The sequence below is a fragment of the Temnothorax curvispinosus genome, unplaced genomic scaffold (assembly GCF_003070985.1).
Source record: "Temnothorax curvispinosus isolate PA1 unplaced genomic scaffold, ASM307098v1 QBEX01005011.1, whole genome shotgun sequence".
NCBI classification, from domain to species: domain Eukaryota; kingdom Metazoa; phylum Arthropoda; class Insecta; order Hymenoptera; family Formicidae; genus Temnothorax; species Temnothorax curvispinosus.
The window spans coordinates 774299-792845 of NW_020214791.1; the positions used below are offsets into that span (position 1 = coordinate 774299).

Below are 18547 nucleotides of genomic sequence, written 5' to 3' on the forward strand. Positions count from 1 at the left end.
TACTTCTTAATATCAGAGAGATCTAAGTAAGACAGTGGTAGTTTAATATCACAATAAGACTACTCAGGCCTCGTTAAACTGGAGCACGCTTCACGTATTAATGTTATTCTTCGCCTTGACGCTTCGTTATTAATCGCGCGACCTTGTGTCGGCGACACACAGGTCTCGAACGACTCAGGTCTTCTCGGCGCGACCGTAATTCGATGGTAATCCCCGACGTTACACTGCAATGTCGGACGAATCGTTGTTTGACCATAATATGCTTCGCTTCGAGTTCCTCACTTCTCTATCGTACATCGTTGCCACGATACGTACATCGCATCGCGCCGCTTGCACTCGCGTAGTTACCTAAAGCATGATGCTGCTATACAGTATACTTTCCGATTGCGTTCATTCGTGCGAGCTTTTTTTCACCGTCGAAAACGCAACCTGGCGACGAATCGTCTTTCACGGCTCGTCGACAGCAAGGCAAACCACGCAATTCTGTACAAATTTTCAATGGTAATTTTTTTACATCTACAGCCGAGATTTCATCACCCGTTAATATCTTCAGTTTCATACAGGCGCGAGATAAACATTTGAACCACATAGGTACAATGGTCCATGTCGAAATGTGAATCGGTATACACTAACGATGCTAATATCCTCATCTTAGGCAGCAAGTTTATGTTTTTTCGCGAATAACTACGATAATGCGCGCGCGCGCGAGTTCATTACGATTACCTGAATGACATTGGATCGCTAGAGTCCTCGGGGGCGCGCGAATCGGATCACGCGATCGCTCTATATTGCTCATCATGCCTACGCGCTCTTCTCCCGTCGTCAGATCGTCATTTTGGCCTCACAGCTCGATACATGCCGAGACTAGCGACTTTGCGCTTAACTAGCCGTTTGGCATCGAGAAATGGTAACGTCGGACCGACCAGCCAGTTCTATACGCGCTTTCTATTCAATTGCACCCGCTCTTGATGTACGTCAAGTGATAAACACATCTACGCATTTCTCGCAGCGGTGCACAGAGCGAGCCTGTTGATCGCGTCGGTACGCGAGTAGCGCGTTTAGAAGTGGCTGGCGCAAACCCGACTTCACAATATCGGCGGCAGGAACGTGCCTGAGTCGTCGAGATTCGGGTCTAGACTCGCAACGATGTCGCCGGTCGACGCGTGCCTCGACGTCGCTGTCTGCGTGCTGCTCGCCAGGGCGTGACTGCTCGCGCTGCCGTTCAGCTTGCTCTTCACCATCAAGCCGCCGCCGTTGTCGGTGACGTCGGTGCCTGTGGAGACTTTCTGCACGTATTTGCGTCCCTTGTACAACCGGTACATAGTGTACGGCGGGTCCTCCATCGTCGTTGCCCGTTGCCGCGGCGCGCTCACAGTCACGCTCACCGTCTGCGGAGCATGCGCGGATTCCCGCGGCGTCTCGACGCTCGTCGTCATCGTATTCGCGCTCGCGTTCACCGTCGACGAGGCTATCGCTGACGAGGAGGAGCTCACGTGCGAAGACGACGACGAAGTCAGCCACTCGTGACGCATCGCCTCGTCGGGGGTCATACGCTTCTTTGGATCCCACCTAGTAGTGTAATGAATCATTTAGTATAAAATTTGCATAATTCGATAATATAATACAATCTATTATCAATACCTAATAGAAAATATACTCGACAAATAAGAAACTTGCCAATTCACCATAAAGAACTTATAATCGTTTTATTTTCTATAAAACGATTTATCAACTGAGAACTTTAGATTTTCAAAGATATAATAGCAAAGTCGATTTTGTATAATATAATTCTCGAATAATAAATCTACGCTAGAATACCGCGTATTGTAAGGAACTTACTCGAGGCATCTGCTAACGAAGTTTACGAAGAGCATGTCGGAGCACCGTAGTGCCAGCGAGAGGTTCTTGCTACCTACCCATCTCTTCTTGCCCTTGCTGTTTGTCACGCATCGCGGACTTCCCTTCTGATCTGCAATTATTTTAAACCCGGTTCTCTGAGTATTACCGTGTGCGCGGCACATCGACCGTTTTTTATCTTCAGTGGAGACACTTCTGCTTCCAGAGTTTCTAGTACTCGCGGGTATTAATAGCTTACCGAAGAAGAGCCTGCGACGAGTGGCGTGATTGATAATGTGCTCCGGTGGTTGACCGAGGACCTCCATAATGCAGGCGAGCTGTTCTATCTCGTCCTCGCCCGGAAACAGGGGATATCCCGTGTACAGCTCGGCTAAGATACAGCCCAGACTCCACATATCGATCGGCGTGCCGTAGGGAAGACCGAGAATCACTTCCGGACTCCTGTAGAACCTCGACTGTATGTACGTGTAAACGCGCTGGTGGCTGTAACACGACGAGCCGAAATCGATGACTTTGATCGAGCTGCTCCCCCGTTGTTTCAGCAGCACATTTTCCTGTAACAATGACAATGTATATGAGACACGGCACTCGAATGATTAACGAATGAATAAAACATGACTGTGCGCTCCTTCGTGTTACACACCGGTTTCAAGTCACAGTGAATGATGTTCTCTCGGTAGAGCAGTCTCAGGCAACTAATTAGCGAGTTGGCGAAACGGCGGATCAGGCTCAGGCTGAATCCTTGATAATTGTTCTTTTTGATTAGCTCGTACAGATTCAAGCTGCAACGACAATTTTACTTGTTCGTTTAAATAAATTCCAGCGGGCGGAGGCTCGACTCTGCTTATCTCGCTTGATCTCGCTCACCTCATTAATTCGAAACTGATGCACAGGTGATTCCTGAAGTAAAAATATTCTAGCATATGTATCACATTGTGCTGAGAGTTCCCGTCCAAATCCTTCTTTCTGAGATGCTCCAAGATTCTCACCTCGATGAGCGCCTGATGATGGAATCTCTTTTTGTTCCTGCAAGGACAGTGAAAGCCGCGCTGTTTAAATAAAGAAACGACGCAGTGCGCGCTCGGAAAGCGGACGCATCCGGAAAAATGCCGGATGCATCAGACATTATCCCATTACGGACGCGTCGCGTTTTTCTTCAGATCGTATCTCGCTGATCTGAGTCATCGCGAGATGAGTTTACCGTTTCCGCGTACCTGATAATCTTGATGGCGATGTGCTGTCCCGTTTTGTGATCCAGCGCTCGGATCACCTGACCGAAACTCCCCTTGCCGATCACCTCCAAAATCTCGTATCTGAATGCACACAAATTTCGTATAATTTACACACGTGCAAGAGAAAAAAAAACCCGAGAAAACGACGTAAACCACGAAATTTAAGAAAGGCGAAAAGAAGAGTCGCGTTCTCGCAATTACCAATCCCGTTTACCGTTGACGCGTGGATATCTTTCACGCGCGGAGAAAATTCGTCGTTGAACATTTTTTACTTACTGTTTCGCGATTTATCGCGACAGTTTACCGCGTGCGTTTAGATACAACTGTACGCGCAGCGTACTCAACCGCAATTTCTCCTCTCGAGAGCAACGACGCACGGAATGCAGCAAGAGTGCGCGCAATCGCGAGATTCCATTGCTAAGCTTAGCTAGCTATACGATCTCCGAGCTGTAGTCGGCGAAACAAACCTCGTGCGCGTGCGGCGATAATAATTAGGAGAGAAGAGGGAAAGTCCACACATCGCCGGGGCATCGGCGAAGGAGAACGGTCGCTCACCTGTAGGAGATATGATCGTGCAGGACCTTGTTGTAACTGCCGTTTTCGTCGTCGTAGCCGCCGTTCTGGGAGGAGACCTCCTCGCCATGGATCTTGTGGGCCGACAGGCCCAGGTACCAGATCTCCGAGTACTTCTCGATCTCGGCGCGCTCGAATTCCGTCAGTCTGGAGCCGCCATACTTCACCGCCTCCTGGGGCGTCATAGGCAATCTCCCGGCTATTTTTTTCGCGAAGAAAAAACACACGTGAGGCCGGGCTGCGTACTTCGGGGAGTCCGCAGCGGGAGTTACGTAAGTCTCCGACGGATCGTAGATTCTTTTCTTTTTTCGCTACGAGCGTTAATATCTTTGGTACATAAATCCCACGCGTTTTCCCTGATTAATCTCGGCTACGGAAAGCGCTTAATTTCTATTAAACCGTGCAAAGCTGTATTTATTCGTTCGCGAAGTACGAACCGAGAATTGTCTTTCCGGAGGAGCATGAATAATATATCTCTCACATGTGCCGTAATCCCATATTGCCGTTGCAATTCACGTCGGCGTAACAGCGCGTTCCGTACGCTCAGATGCGTATCCGCGGCGTCTTAAATACGCAATTCGGTCGACGATATATTAAATGATAGCGCGGCACGACTGGCACGTTTCCCCACACGCGCCGCATAAGGTACCGCGATTTTCGCGTAATCATAGTGTTCTCACATACCGTATACTTCGGGGGAAGTAGCACTAATGGGTTCGTGCAGCGGCATATTGTGGATGTTGTTGCTCGTGCTGTTAGAATTGTTCGCATTGTTGTTGTCCGTCTTGTCCACTCGCGTCGGCTTGCTGTTGAAGAAAGACGGCAATTTCTGGAACAAACAGAAGAATTTTCTTTTACGTACGAGCCTATCAAAAGCGCCTACCAAGATTCGCGACGCCGCGCGCCGGCATCTGAACAAAAAGATCGAGCTCGCAATTTGCTCGAACTCGCAGATTTATTTGCCCACGCGTGCAATGACTCGAGTTTTCAAGGGCAGTATCTTTACGATCAGTGGAGTTTCTCGAGAAGGTACAGGATGACTATAGTTCCAGCGCGAAACATCAGCCAAAATATAAAATTTATCAAGTTGCACGTGCTGAGAAAGTGAACGTTGAAATTTTTAGAAGAATGCCGAGAGAGTACATTCAATTAATTTTCGTTGCAGGCCCATCCCCCGAACTCGGAAGAAAGTTTGACGCGAACCTTTTGAGAGATTGCTCGTATATTGTATCAATATACATCTAACGTATTCCTACGAAGTACCTTCCGTGCGTTTCTCCGCCGCGCAATTTTATCGACGCGAGGAAATAACACCGCAATTACCCCGCGCTCGGTTTTCGCGTTAAAATTGCCCGAATCGCTTCCGTGGCGGTCGAAGGCTTTTCTTCGCATCGTGAAAGTGGCGCGGTGGTATGATCTCTTAAAGAAAGTGGCACGCACATGCGCGAATGCACGGCATCGGTATATATACGTCTCCACGTGTGTGTGTCCGTGCGATGTGATGACCCCCGATTTAACAAGTTTAACGACACCGAGAAGTGACCCGGACAATTATTTCTTCGCTCCCGAGAGAGCCATTAAAACGTTTCGTCGGCGGAGAGCGACGCCTTTCCGTACCAACGGCCAGGGGCAGTCACCGGTCGTGAATGCACCTCGAATGACAAGCAGACCTGCTGTTGTTCGTCAGGTTCGCGTCGGAGTCTCTATAGCCGTTCATTAGATTTCCTCGCGCGTCTTTCCGCCGATGTTAAATATTTATGGCCGAATGCCGGCAATCGATTTCGGGTATCGTTGCCAACTCCGAGTGTCCCGGCATCGGAAAAGTATATATCCACGGTGAATATCCTGACATAAGTCGGCGGAACGTGTTTAACGGCAAAGCGATAAATTATCTAATGGCGTCCAATGGCGCGGGTCAAACACCTCCGGAATCTACTGCATTCTAGAAAATCATATAAACGTTTCATCCGAGAGATAAAACGCTTTCTCGCTTCCTCAGTCGTTCACCCTACGCGAGAATAAGAAAAATGATGAGTTTATTTATTCACAATAAATAAAATTACGCGAGAAAATATACGCCGTTTATTTTCGGCCTTTAAGTATCTTGGAAACAGGCACCTCGCCGAGGTGGGTACCACGCTCACCTCGCTCCAGATGTATAGCACTGTTAACAGTATTTACGCGTGTGACGTTATGAGAAAGTATCGAAGTAACGAATGCACTTGATATGAATATTCAATAGAACTCTGGATATCGCTCCGCGTGTCACCGACGTTTACCTTCGGCGCACAGCAACCGCGAACGTATAATTTTCAATACGCGAAATATTCGTATTGGAATACCAAGTGCTCTCCTCAACGCATTTGACGTAACGATCGTTGTATTTTAATTAATGTCGATCACGACGATCACTCTAAATAGATCTCCTCGCGCAAACGCTTGATCTACGAAGGCGCGAGCTACGACAAAGAACGACGCGATTCGGCGCCAATTGATCAGGCCTGGCGGCAATTAAGGTCAGGCAGAATGTTGGCATAAATTCCTATTAAAGGGTCGCCAGAGACGGTTCACGAGTGCTCTCACGCGTCCTTGTTGCCTTCTGGTTCTACATCGCTTTGCATCTATACGTAATCGCGCTCGCGAAAGAACCCACGTTTCTCGTCGAAACGATTCAATCAAACGCCGCGCCGGCTGATCGCACGATTTTCATCGCCCGACGTTTCCAGACCGGAATCTCTCTCTCTCTACTTCGTTAATTTCGTGCGCGGTAAAATCCCCGGATCCCAATTAAAATACGGGATCTGAGAATGGATCGGCGACCGCGCGGCTCTCTCGCTCTCTGATCTGGTGTAATGAAAAATTATTATCGTCCGTTGCGCGCGCGGCTCTCGGACCGGCGATATACGCGGATGCGTTTCGCGCGGGGCGAGAGCGGGATGGGAGGGCAGCGGCATAAATAAAAAGTCGCGAGTGAATAACCGTGCGGTCCGGAGGCCGCTCGTATAAATTGTAATCTTGCGTTTTACCTCGCCCCGCTCTTACCAATCTCTCTCTCTCACTCTGCCTCTCTCTCTCTCTTCCTTTCTCTCTCCGTCCTTCCTTCTCGCGTGCCTGATCAATAGCGCGGTTTCTCGGGCTCTTTCGCGTCTCTTTCTCTGTCGACCCTACGGAGGCTGTTCGCCGCCGAGCTCCAACGCGCGGCAGTTCGAGGCATGCTTAACGCGCGCATAAATAACACGCACGAATCGCGCCGCCAAGACTCACGTAATGAATCCGCTGCGAGCCAAGCCTCGTTTTGACCCTCGAAACTCGAAAATCCGCCAGAGACAGGAAAGCCGACCCGGGGGGGGGGGACAACCTCGATGCGATAATGAAACGTTGTTCCGCGATTCGAAAATAAATCGTCGCGAAAAACCTTGCGGTTTTCAGGAGAGCGCGCGGCTACGAAAGTGCGGCGAGAACATAGCGAGGGAGAAATTTTCTCAAGGACGCTCGAGCGCGCTCGGTTTCAGCCGCCGCCCGGTAAACCGTATTGCCTACCGATCGCGCAGATAGGCATGCACAATAACTCCCTGTGTATCCCAGTTATGTTATGCGGTTTACCTTGTGACATCTCCCAGTCGCGGCCGCCTTTCTAATGCCGCGTGCGCCAACGCGATGCTGCCTGCAGCTGGTTGCCGCGCTTGTGTGCGCGCGCGATTACGTATAGCAGCCGCGACCGAGTACCTAATACGCGCGTACTCGGATACGTGGCACACTCCGGCGACGGCACGTGGGCGTATCGATATCTCGGAAGCACGACGCCGAGTGGAAACGTCACTCCGGCCATGGTGTACGCACGCAGGGAGGAGCTCATTAACCCGCGCGAGCGAGCCGATTCCCGGAGCGGAGCGGAATGGAGCGGAGCCGATCGGTGCTCCGTTACGACGTAACGTACGCGCCTTGAGAGCGACTTAAATGGACGCGGATACAAACAGCGGCGCATTTTCACCGCGTGTTCTCAACGTTAATTGCAACACTATAATATCGTACTTTAGCGTTGCACTTTCCCCGAGTATCATGAATTGGATTTTTCGGATTCTTTTCTAAGAAACGTTTCGCGCGGACGAGTCACTCGTTGCTGGAAGAGCTAGAGGCAGATTGAATCTGAGGAATATGAATAATAAGTCTTCTTCAATTATAATGCTAGGCAAAATCCAGGAGGATTTACATGATACACCTTGCGTATGTACACAGCGGCAGATTGGATAAACAGGAATATCTCGCGCGGAAGCCACTAGATACGTGTATCAACATATCTCATCCACCCACGAATCGCGCGCTTGTAAAAGCATCAGCTGCCTTGTTTAATTCAGTAAATACACGCAGGCAAATACTTATACGAATGGCGTTGCGATTCAAAATCACTTACAATACGAGAGGGTAACGGTATACGAATGGGAATAAATAAATGTTTATGCTGGTGTTTGCCGGCAAATGGCTCGGCGAAATGCAACGCAAAGTGACTCTTTCGTTCCGCTATCATAAAGGGGCGCACGCGTGCCGCGAACAAAACTGCACACTCGTGATTGCCGTGAATGCGGCTCATTAAAACTTCCGGGCGGCGAGTATTTCGGGTGGCCACGTGCGAAATAAAAATTCCCGGTCGACGGGCGGGCTATTCGCAATCCCCCGAGTGGCAAATTATCAATTAATTCCGATTATGCCAAATCAAGACAGCCCTACCAGACGGATCGATGCAAACGACGCCATGCGCCGTTTCACAGTCGAAAATGTTACGTATTATGTCCCAATTCTGCATTTACTTCATATAATTTGATAATTTAGAGCAATAAAATTCATAAAATAAATTCTTCAGCCAAAAACCAAATCTGAAGAAAGATATTTTTCTGTAAATATACAGAACTTTACTTTAATTTACGAAATCTATGGATCGCGCGTATCGCGATGTAAATGCAAATTAAATTTCAACTGCAAATTAATGTAAATTTTACGCGCGGAGAGAAGGAAGATATTACTTGCGCGAAGTCTCGGTCAGTAATTAAATCGGAGTTAAATTTTATATAGGATAGAGATTTCTTCGATGTTCCGTTATAGAGATTAGCTGCGAGTAACTGTTTGAGTTACTTTTTTCGCCTGTAAACTAGAAAGTGTTTTTGTTATAGAGATGTGCGCAATCTCTTGTAAAGCGGGAAAGTGAAACTGTCTGCCAGTAAGCGTGATAAATCACTGACTAATGCGTACGTTAACGACTTAATTTCGCGCGCGGCTATTAATAGGATTCAAAATATACGCGTGTTCTCGGGGAGAATCGGCGATTATTTGAACAGATGCGAACTCGTAACTATAATTTGGCACAGCATCAATTTGCGACTCTCGGCGATTTACTATTCGCAAATCTTACACTTGGTCGGGATGCCGGCGGACGATTATAAAAGCCAAGGTGCGCGAGAGCCAGTATATTATTTAAACGTTCTAAAATTTGTACCAGGCTCGGTCAGTCCACTTACATTGCCAAAGCAAATCCTGCGTTCAATGTCCCGGAAACATATTTAGAGATATCTCGAATTAAATTGCAGTTATTAACGTACCAGCGAGTATTTGCTAAGAGAAAATATTCGTAAATAAATTCTCGTGTCAAAATAATGTTTGAAATAAATTTTATTTGTCCAATAAAGATAAGCTAAAAAAAACCTGAAATAGCGATATATTCCATATTTATCGTGCAAATTAATCCAGACTACGAGCAGACAAATTGAGAATCCTTTTCAGAAATTAAAGAGCTCTTTACGATCGAACTAAAGTCGGATGTGCTCGAGCGCGATCCTCGAATTTACCGTTAGTATTTTAATTAACGAGGTCCGTCATGGGTTATTTGAGTTATTTCTAATGCGCCTGTAATGCACCGACCTCCCTCGGTGCAATTACCGATTACTCGGAGGATTTATTAAGCATCGTCTACCGTTTACCGTTCTGCTAAATCGCAAATAAAAAAAAAACTGCACCATATCCCCTCGTTAAAAAGGTCAGATGTGAACTCCTGGAAACATTATCTTTGATCTTCTCTGATATCCGTATACTTGTTGCTTTCATTTATCTAATTTACCCCTAGTTTAAATCGCCGAGATACGATTAAATCGCTAATCAGTTGAAGTTCCTCGGGCCGTTTTGCGGAACACGCGAAAGCTCGAAACTGCAAAGCGTGCCGGCCGAATCAGCAAAAGCGAACGTTATCATTCCAGGCTTTCCTGTTTCTCTTCTCGCGTCTGCAATTTCTCTCTTTCGCTCGGGCACGCGCGGTTCCGGCCTGGACGCACTCCGAGGAAGATAGGTACCGAATGATATCCTCCAACGCTATCATTGACACACTTGCTAAACCGACCCCGTAGTCTCGACAGCGGTCGTCGTCGCGGACTCGCTTCGGTCGTCCCGATCGAAAGTTATAGACGCACCTACGCGTGCTGCACATCCTGGCCGGGATTGCGTAAGAGTTACTACACGGTCGATCACTTCCTTTCCGAACGAAGCAAAAGGAGCACGAGCGAGCAACCGGTATTTTCATCGATATTTTCACCGGTATTCGCGCGCGGATGTGTTCCAGATAAATTTCATAATTATGTAACGGAGTCGACGATAAAAACGCACGTAGGATGATGCGATTGGCAGATTTCTCCCCGGGATTACTGGAGATTACACGGCTGTTCGGTCGCTCGATTTGCGATTGATTGCGGCATTAACGTAACGTCGGAGCTTCTAATAATCAATGACTCGTGAAACGAGAGTCCGGAGTAGCCTTGTAATTGTGCGCTCCCGGTTTTTCAAATTCATAAGAAACGTTCGGACGCGCGTTGCCGCGTATAGGTACGATATCCGCCGTTGCATAACGTTACTGGAGAATATCGCTGTATAATTGCGCTTCGACGAAAGGCGGATTTCGAAGAAACCATTTATTTTATCTGCTTCGGTATCTCCCGTGTCAAATTATGAGCGACGCAAGTTATTTACATGTAGAAGCGTATTTGTCAAAAGCAATCGATAAGAGTCGAGTGTCGAGTCATTATCTAAATATAAATATCGAACAGATTATTAAAAATTATAATCACGAAGAGTAAAGGATTTATATAAATTAAGCGCATTAGAGGAATAAAAATGCAAATATACCGCATATTGTATAATATATACGAATAAATGTCAAACAATGCAACGCGCGACGAGCAATAATCGTCCTTTTCAAACACGGTAGATTAGGTAAAGCTTGCTTATTGAGAAATATTCATGAATACGTTATTAGTTGCGCATATTGCGATCTACATACATTTATGAAACAAACGATACGTTTCAATCGCGTATGGATCATGTTTCGGTGAACGTCAATCGCGGCATTGTGCAAATTCTCCCGACCGAAATTTACGGTTTCATCTGGAGATAAACAGCAATATGATTTATTCATGAAAAAACCGATACGGACACGCCGGAATCAGCATGAATCGGAACAAAAGTTTCGCGCAAGGCGAAACAGACAGCGGGAGAAAGAGACTCTCCTCGAGAGGCGGGAAACGCGGCCACGGCGCCGATATTTACGCGGCCTATAAACTTATTTGTACGGTGCTGTTTTATCATTTTAAGCGATTCCGGGACGGGCGAGATCGTCCGGCGCCGACGATTTCGCGTTTATGGATGAAGATCGGCAATTTCTCCAGGAGAATAACAATGGCGGCGGGGAGATCGGATCGGCGGAGATGATAACGAGCCGATGAGCGGTCGCATCTTTCTCTCTTGTAGGACGAAACTGACCTCAAATAAAACCTGCTAGAAAACATCTCGGACTCGCGAGGAGGCCTCGCTTCTTTTTACGCGTACTCGCGGCGTGCGTTTCGAATAATAAACTGGTTTCGGAGTTCCGGCTCTCCGTCCTTCTTCGTCCAGTTGACGAACTGGACGCGCAGAATCGCGCGAGATGAGACGAGACGAGACGAGAACGCCTTAATAAGGCAACGAAACCTTTTTATACGTATATGGTAGTGACTAGACCAAGTAGGCGTTTCCTTTTTTTTTCACATTAACTGCCAAGTGTCCCACCTTGAGGATTTATAAACGATTTACGAGGAATATTTCTTCCGACCAGTCATCGAAACCAGTATTTCGAGAGATACAATTTTAATACAATATTGGAGATCATGTACCCCCTTTTTTCTCGCGCGCCCTACTTTTATCCCCGTGATTGGTAGCCCGACGGACCGATCCGCTCGCGAGGAACAACGGATCCTTCGGTCGGCACGTTCGCGGAACCCAAGAAGGCCTTTATTACGATTTTTTTCCGTGCGCCTCACCCGCGGACAATGGAAACTGGAAAGACAATCGAGCGTCAAGCCCGTGGAAGCCTTTCATTGCTTAACAACTTCTGCGTATTGAAATTCAATCGCGCGCCGTGCCACGACGGGGATACCTTTGTCGTTCACGACGTAGGCCGTGGCGACACAATTTCCGCCTTGGAGCGGAGATTCGACCGAATGTTGAACTCCCGTTCCTCCGTCTTCGTCGTCTTCGACGGCACAAACGACCGGGAAGCAATTATTTCGATTGGGATTCATCATCTGTCGCCCCTGAAAGTCACATTTCAAGCTCGTCGCTAATTTCTCATTCGGCGAGTCTTTTATTCGCGATTAAAGAGAAAATACTTGCGCTATTATAAAAATTATAAAAATTAAGAAATAAGATTTCTTTCAGAAGCTTTCTGACAGAAGTTTCAGCATTAATTAACACTAAAGTAATGACAAAACAAATAATTAATACTATAATATTATGTTGCAAACTAGCGTTATAATTAATGTGCATACGATAAATATCGAGTGCATTTTTCGTGAAATTAGGTGACTTAGTATTCATTGTTTTTTTTTTCACGCGTCGAGAAACTTGGGCGGATGTAACCGGATGCGGACTACGATCTCGCGAAGGAAAAGTCGCACATGGCCTTCTTGCACACGTGAGCGGCTCACGCGTGTTTGGGACACACACGTGTGATGCGGTTACCGGATTCAGCGGAGTGTCGCCCGTTGCCACTGACATGTACAACATGCGTATGAGTGCACACGCAGGCGAGTATCGGCTGCACGACGCGGCCCGAAACGAGCTTTCTCCGTTACCACTCTCTCGGCGCCCTTTTGAATCGTCCAAGTCTTGTAACGGCGCGTGTGGTTTATGCGAGAGCATCGAAAAAGCGCAGCTGCAAGAAGAACCGGCTGGGAAATAAACCGGAAAGTTTTGTAAACGACCCGCACCGAAATTCTGACCGCGAAAAAGAAACGAGCTGTCAGTTCTCCTTCACGCCGACACCTTTCGAATGTTTTTCCTGTACTCTGGCACACCTGCAATTTATGACCATGCTTTCCGAGGTCTGCTCGGAGGTTCTTCCTTGAGGAATTGTTTACCGCTGTACGCTGGCAGACCGTACGCAGCTGGGAAAGGTTTATTAGATAAGGATTCTTATGCAAATATTCAATTTACATCTTTACGCCGCAAACCGCTATCGCCAAAAGTGATTTCTTCGGCGTGACTACTGTATTACAACGGTAATTGCTAAGAAAACTTCGATACTTTTCTTGATATTAATCTTACGAATAACTAATTACCTTATTACTTCAACTTAATTGCTTGAATCTAATCTTGATAGCGGATCGCGATAATTATCCTCAAGGTTTGTTTCAAACGATCGCTTTGCACGATAATACCTGCACAGCGTTTAATTTTAATCAGTCATGCTAGTTAAATTTATAGTCGGAGACGAAAAGCCGATTTATGCTCGCGAGATGATACATTTATGTAACGATTGCAAACAATGACTCGCCTATAAAAGAAATATAGAGCCAAGGCCGATCGCCTTGACACACAACGGAACGCACAACCTCAGAAACCGGAAAATACTAATCGCCCATCGGTCCCGACGATGCGTTGTGCAACGGCATCTTGGAGGAACGCTGAAACTGCAACCGCATCGCGACAATTATTTATTTTTCCCATTAAATACAACAGCATACATTAAGCATATGCGATCAGTGTCATGAAAGTGGGATAAGCAGTAAGCGCTTCTGAGAGGAAAAAAATTTTTATCGGCTTCTCATTCTACATATTATTATGATTACTGCTGCTGCGCGATAAAGTTTTATTATTAGAAAATCGATTCGAAATAAATATGCGCCTAAAAGGATTAAAGATAATCTTCTTTATCACCCTCAAATTATCGCCTAAATTAACTCTATGAACATCTTACCCCCCCTTCCCCTCAAAAGGATTAGAGATGATCCTTCACAAATACGACGTGCAAAAGATCGCTGAGGCGATCCATCACCCATCACAGAATTGTAAATTCTAGGTGTAACGATAAAGGAACGTACACACGCACCTCCACGCATAATTTTTACGCAACATGTACTGCACGCGCCGTGCATTAAATGTAAAAAAATGTAATGCGTCGATATAAAACTTTTACGATGATCAACGACGCATTTTTTCACGAGACTTCGAATACCAGCGACCAGCTGTTCGACAATGATCATTGCGGATCGTTTTCGAAAGGTTTTGACGCTTCGAACGCGCATTGTGAAGGGACCTCGCGGTTTCCTCGCGTGTGCATCGCGAATTATAATGATCGCTCGTTTCAAGGAGAAGCGAGCGATCCAAGAAAGGAGCGCGTTGCGCGTCGAATATTGTCTTTCGAGATCGGTGATATAAAGGAATTGAACGTTTAGCGAGAAATACTGCAAAGATACGAAGAATCGGTCGGCTTTTTTTATCGAAGTTATCAATTGTCACGTCTACTCGATGGACCGCGATTTCTGTAATTTCGTAGAGATGTATATGTATCGCGTAACAAGATCATAATATAGATTAATAAGACCGTGCTTGTGGCATGTCTTCAAGCGTAACTAACGTACTCAAACCTGTCATTATCGCGTATGATTCGTTAAAAGTTTCTCTCGTTACCGAGTTAGATTACCGCAAACGAGTTATTAATCGAAATCTTTGTACTGGTCGTATTGTTACATTGAACTCATCAGTTTCGCCCGTTCAAAATAAAGGCGTTTATCGAGATTCTTATCGGATAAGCGTGTGAGCAAAATGAGAATTTCAACAAACTCTGTAGAGCGAGGCTGTACGTCATAAATCGCGTACAGCGTACTAGACCATTTCGAAGTCGCGAGGTAGAGATTCATTCTTAATTTCACAAGTGTACAACATAGCTCTCTTCTCCTCAGGGCGTTCATTGACAAAATTTGTAGCCACTTCGAGTAAACAGGAATAGATTGCCAGCGTTGGCGTGTGAGAGCGCGCTTCTCTTCGAGAGAGAAGACCTCGGGATTCCAAGTGTATTACAAACGATTGATGCACGCGCATCTCGTTAACGTTCGCGCGCATATGTTGGTCGTGCCGTCGCATATACGACTCGACCGTGCGCACGAGGATGCGCGCCACGTACGTGCATATTTATACGTTACGCGTTACGCACGATTTTACGGCGGAAGTCACGCGACACACGCTCGCACGGCCCACCGGAAACGAGCGTCGATCGACAGACAAACGTCTGCGGGGTCGCATTATGTAAGAGAGAGAAACGCGCCGCCGCGTAACGGCGGCCCTGACTTATTATCAGCCTTTAACGATCGCGAATCGCCGGCGAATCGTCAGAACGGTTCCATTAACCCTCGGCGTGATCCCTTCGACGCTAACGGGACACGCGTGACCTGAACGTTTTCTTCAGTGCAAGATGGAACGATATTAATACCATACGGTCGACGGCTACTCCTGGTTTTTGCCGTGTTCTTCTTGTTGCTCGACACCGAGAACGATAGACGGCTATCGCGCGTGCTACGAAATCTGTGATTGCGATAAGCGATAATTAACACGAGAAGTTAGTTTTTTTTCAGAATACGATACAGTCGCGATAAATTTGTCGATGAAAACCTTTCAAACCGGTTTACGTGAAATCTACGATGACCCGATAAATTAAACAAGCCAATTCCTTTAGAAAACAAAAGATTTTAGTGAAACAGTGCCAATATAATTGGTTGTAGAAAGTCAGTTTGCAATTCACGCGCGTGTTAGCATGATCCCCGAGAACGAGAAAAGAAATCGTATTGTGCGATGTTTCTCCATAAGAAGTTTCGACAGCGTTTACAAATTATTATAACGTATATATAGATATTAATTAAGCTATATAGAAATAAAAACAGTATATTTAATAAAAATATTACATTGAAAATTATATCAGAAAGATACTAATGTAAAAAAATTAGCATTTAAAGTTAGAAACATCTGAAACTGTAAGAGATATCAGTATGAGAAATTAATTTATTTTTTAACTGACGGTTATTTCTTTTATTTTCCAGAAAGCAGCGGGTGCGCGTAGGTGCGTAGGAACTATCTGCCACTTTGAATTCAGTTTAACCGTGTTGGTAGATAGGCCAGGTATACAATTTCGCAGATATCCGAAACCGGTTATCTCGTCGCGGCCGCCGCGTCGGCCGGCCGGCCGCTACGACGACGACGACGCTACTGGTACAGTTCATCGTCCTTTTGTCGCCGTGGTCGACCGACGCACACTTGCGAATGCCCTTGTCAGTTGCGAACGCGTACGCGCAATACGTGTTTAGCGCTTACACGTCGGCACACACCGATAACGCAGCCCGGTAACCCTCGGTGGTCTTATAATTGAACCGGCCTAATGAATATTTATATCCCCCCTTGGCCGATTATACGGCCGCCTGGAAGCGTGCAATGTTCGCACGTCGCGATAGTCGCGCGCGCTGATCGTGGATCATTAGAAATTTAAACGTCGGGAATTAGCCGCGGCCTGTCCTCGTTATGGGCGAGCTGGATTTTGCGACTCGGAGCGATGGCGAGAGAATAAGGGAGGGAAGGTAATTGCAAGCATGGGTCGCTTGGTGTTTGGCGAGGAAGATATATTTCTAGCTGCCTTTTCAATAATCTTCTTCGCTCCGCACGAAGAATACTCGTAATTGTTTTCCTCGTTCATTCTCACGTTTCTTCAGGGGCAATGAAAATTATTGGACCTTCGAACGTGCATCCAAGCACGAATTGCGCTACATCGATATTTATTCCGAAATTAAAGCGCAATGATGACATGGTGCAATAGTGGGATTCTAGGTCGCGTTCGATGCACAAACCGGTATATATTAATGTCGCTCTCCCGAGCCGGACAATTGCCGTTAATAGTGCCGGCGATATACAAGTTCTCATTATCGTCGTCACCCACACCGATGTGAAGGTTGCACACGCGCGCGCGCCCACGAAACGCGCAACGGCAAGGCTTATAACCGAACGGATAAACAGATATCTCCATTAGCATAGGAGTGACCACCCGAGACCCACATATGCACGGAGTCAAAGTGCGTATGGAGATAACGGTACATCGCAGCGTGCACGTGTTGTGCCGAAGAGAAGAAACGCCTGTGCGAGCTATGCGTTTCCGCGTGGCCGGTGATGAGATTCGACAAAGCAACCGATACATGGCTAATCAGACGACCGTTCGTTGTACAACGTTGGGAAAACACGAGAATCCATCTATACCTACCGCAATCGAGCGGTGGAAAATCTTACGTGAACTCTGCAAAAATTTTGCACTCGCACAAATTATACGATATGGTTAAGCTTAGAATTTAAAAAACCAAGTTATATCAACGATTGAAATATAAATAAGAAGCATAAATATTAAGAAAAACAATGTCAAATATAAATTGCGGTTTTAAAGAAGAAAATCCTTGCGGTAATGTCTGGAAATCTTATGTTTTTCGCTCAGCGCGCCGAATATATTTTCTATTGCGGCAAATTGCTTCGTAGAAAGCAAAGATATATTTAATGTCTCCTGGCTGTGTGCAAGAGGCTCGCAAGTGAACTATAATGAGCACCGACGGCAGTGCCGATTGTTTCGCGGTGACATAAAGGCGTCGCATTGTCTCCCGTTTAGCAAGTACGATCGCGGCGGGGATAATTATGAAATACGGAATCGTGTCTCAATTCTTGCCTGATTGTGAGTCCTGATATTTTATCCGTCGACGGTCGTTTGTCGTGTACGAGTGTGCGCGCGCGCAAGTAAATTATAGGACGGAGATGAGAATATTGTATTAACAATAGGATATAAGTGTCACGTGCGTTATGCAAGAACGGTACGGAGATGAAAGGACAAGCTACAAGTACAGTTTCTTTCGAGAAGCACGACACGGGCGTCCCACATACTCGTATTTTAAGCGTACGATTGTAATTTCATCACCACTCGATAAAATTACTTCGAAATGGCCTCTTTAGCGATATCGTAAACTCAAACGACTAAATAATCGTGCGGTATAATAAGGCCGTTTCCCTTAGTGTCGACATCAACGGTAATTTCTCTCTTAACTTGTCGCCCTCGGTTTTACACCCCGACAGAGTCGAGCAGGAAGGCGACGCGCGACGTCGACTTGGGAGACAAGTTACCTCGTAAGTTAAGCGGAGAACCGCTTGTGACTCTCTCCTGCTAATCTCGGCGTTATGTTACTTTCGCCTAGGATCGTTAACATCGGGATAGCCCCGCACGTAGCGTATTTATGCTATCGCGAAATCCGAGATACAATGCGAGGCGATCGGGTTACGCCGCGCCGCCTTGTTGCACGCTTATGATTCTCGCTGAGGCTTCTTATGGTTGCATGACGTGCGTGCGTATGGCAGCGGCGTTATTATAGCAAGCAGCCGCGACTTTATCAACTTACGTCCTGAATCCTTGATATCGCGTTTAACGCAGTCGAATTGCAAACAATCGGCGCCGACGTCAAAGCGCACGTCACGTAAGCACTGCGGATTTAATTAGCGTGCGTGCGTGCGTGCGTGCGTGCGTG

The 18547-nt window shown here is 46.6% G+C and overlaps 1 protein-coding gene across 1 annotated transcript in view; it reads right to left on the bottom strand.

The window, feature by feature from the left end:
- The window catches only part of LOC112454384, a 120113-nt gene continuing 101566 nt past the window's right edge, over positions 1-18547 (bottom strand). The window contains exons 4-11 of the mRNA XM_025015743.1: positions 4347-4491; positions 3645-3861; positions 3072-3170; positions 2725-2883; positions 2501-2639; positions 2096-2411; positions 1840-1969; positions 1-1569 (exon numbers count right to left, since the gene is read on the bottom strand). Of these exons, the coding sequence (XP_024871511.1) occupies positions 1086-1569; positions 1840-1969; positions 2096-2411; positions 2501-2639; positions 2725-2883; positions 3072-3170; positions 3645-3861; positions 4347-4491 (1689 nt within the window). The 3' untranslated portion in view covers positions 1-1085. The remainder of the gene's footprint in view (positions 1570-1839; positions 1970-2095; positions 2412-2500; positions 2640-2724; positions 2884-3071; positions 3171-3644; positions 3862-4346; positions 4492-18547) is intronic.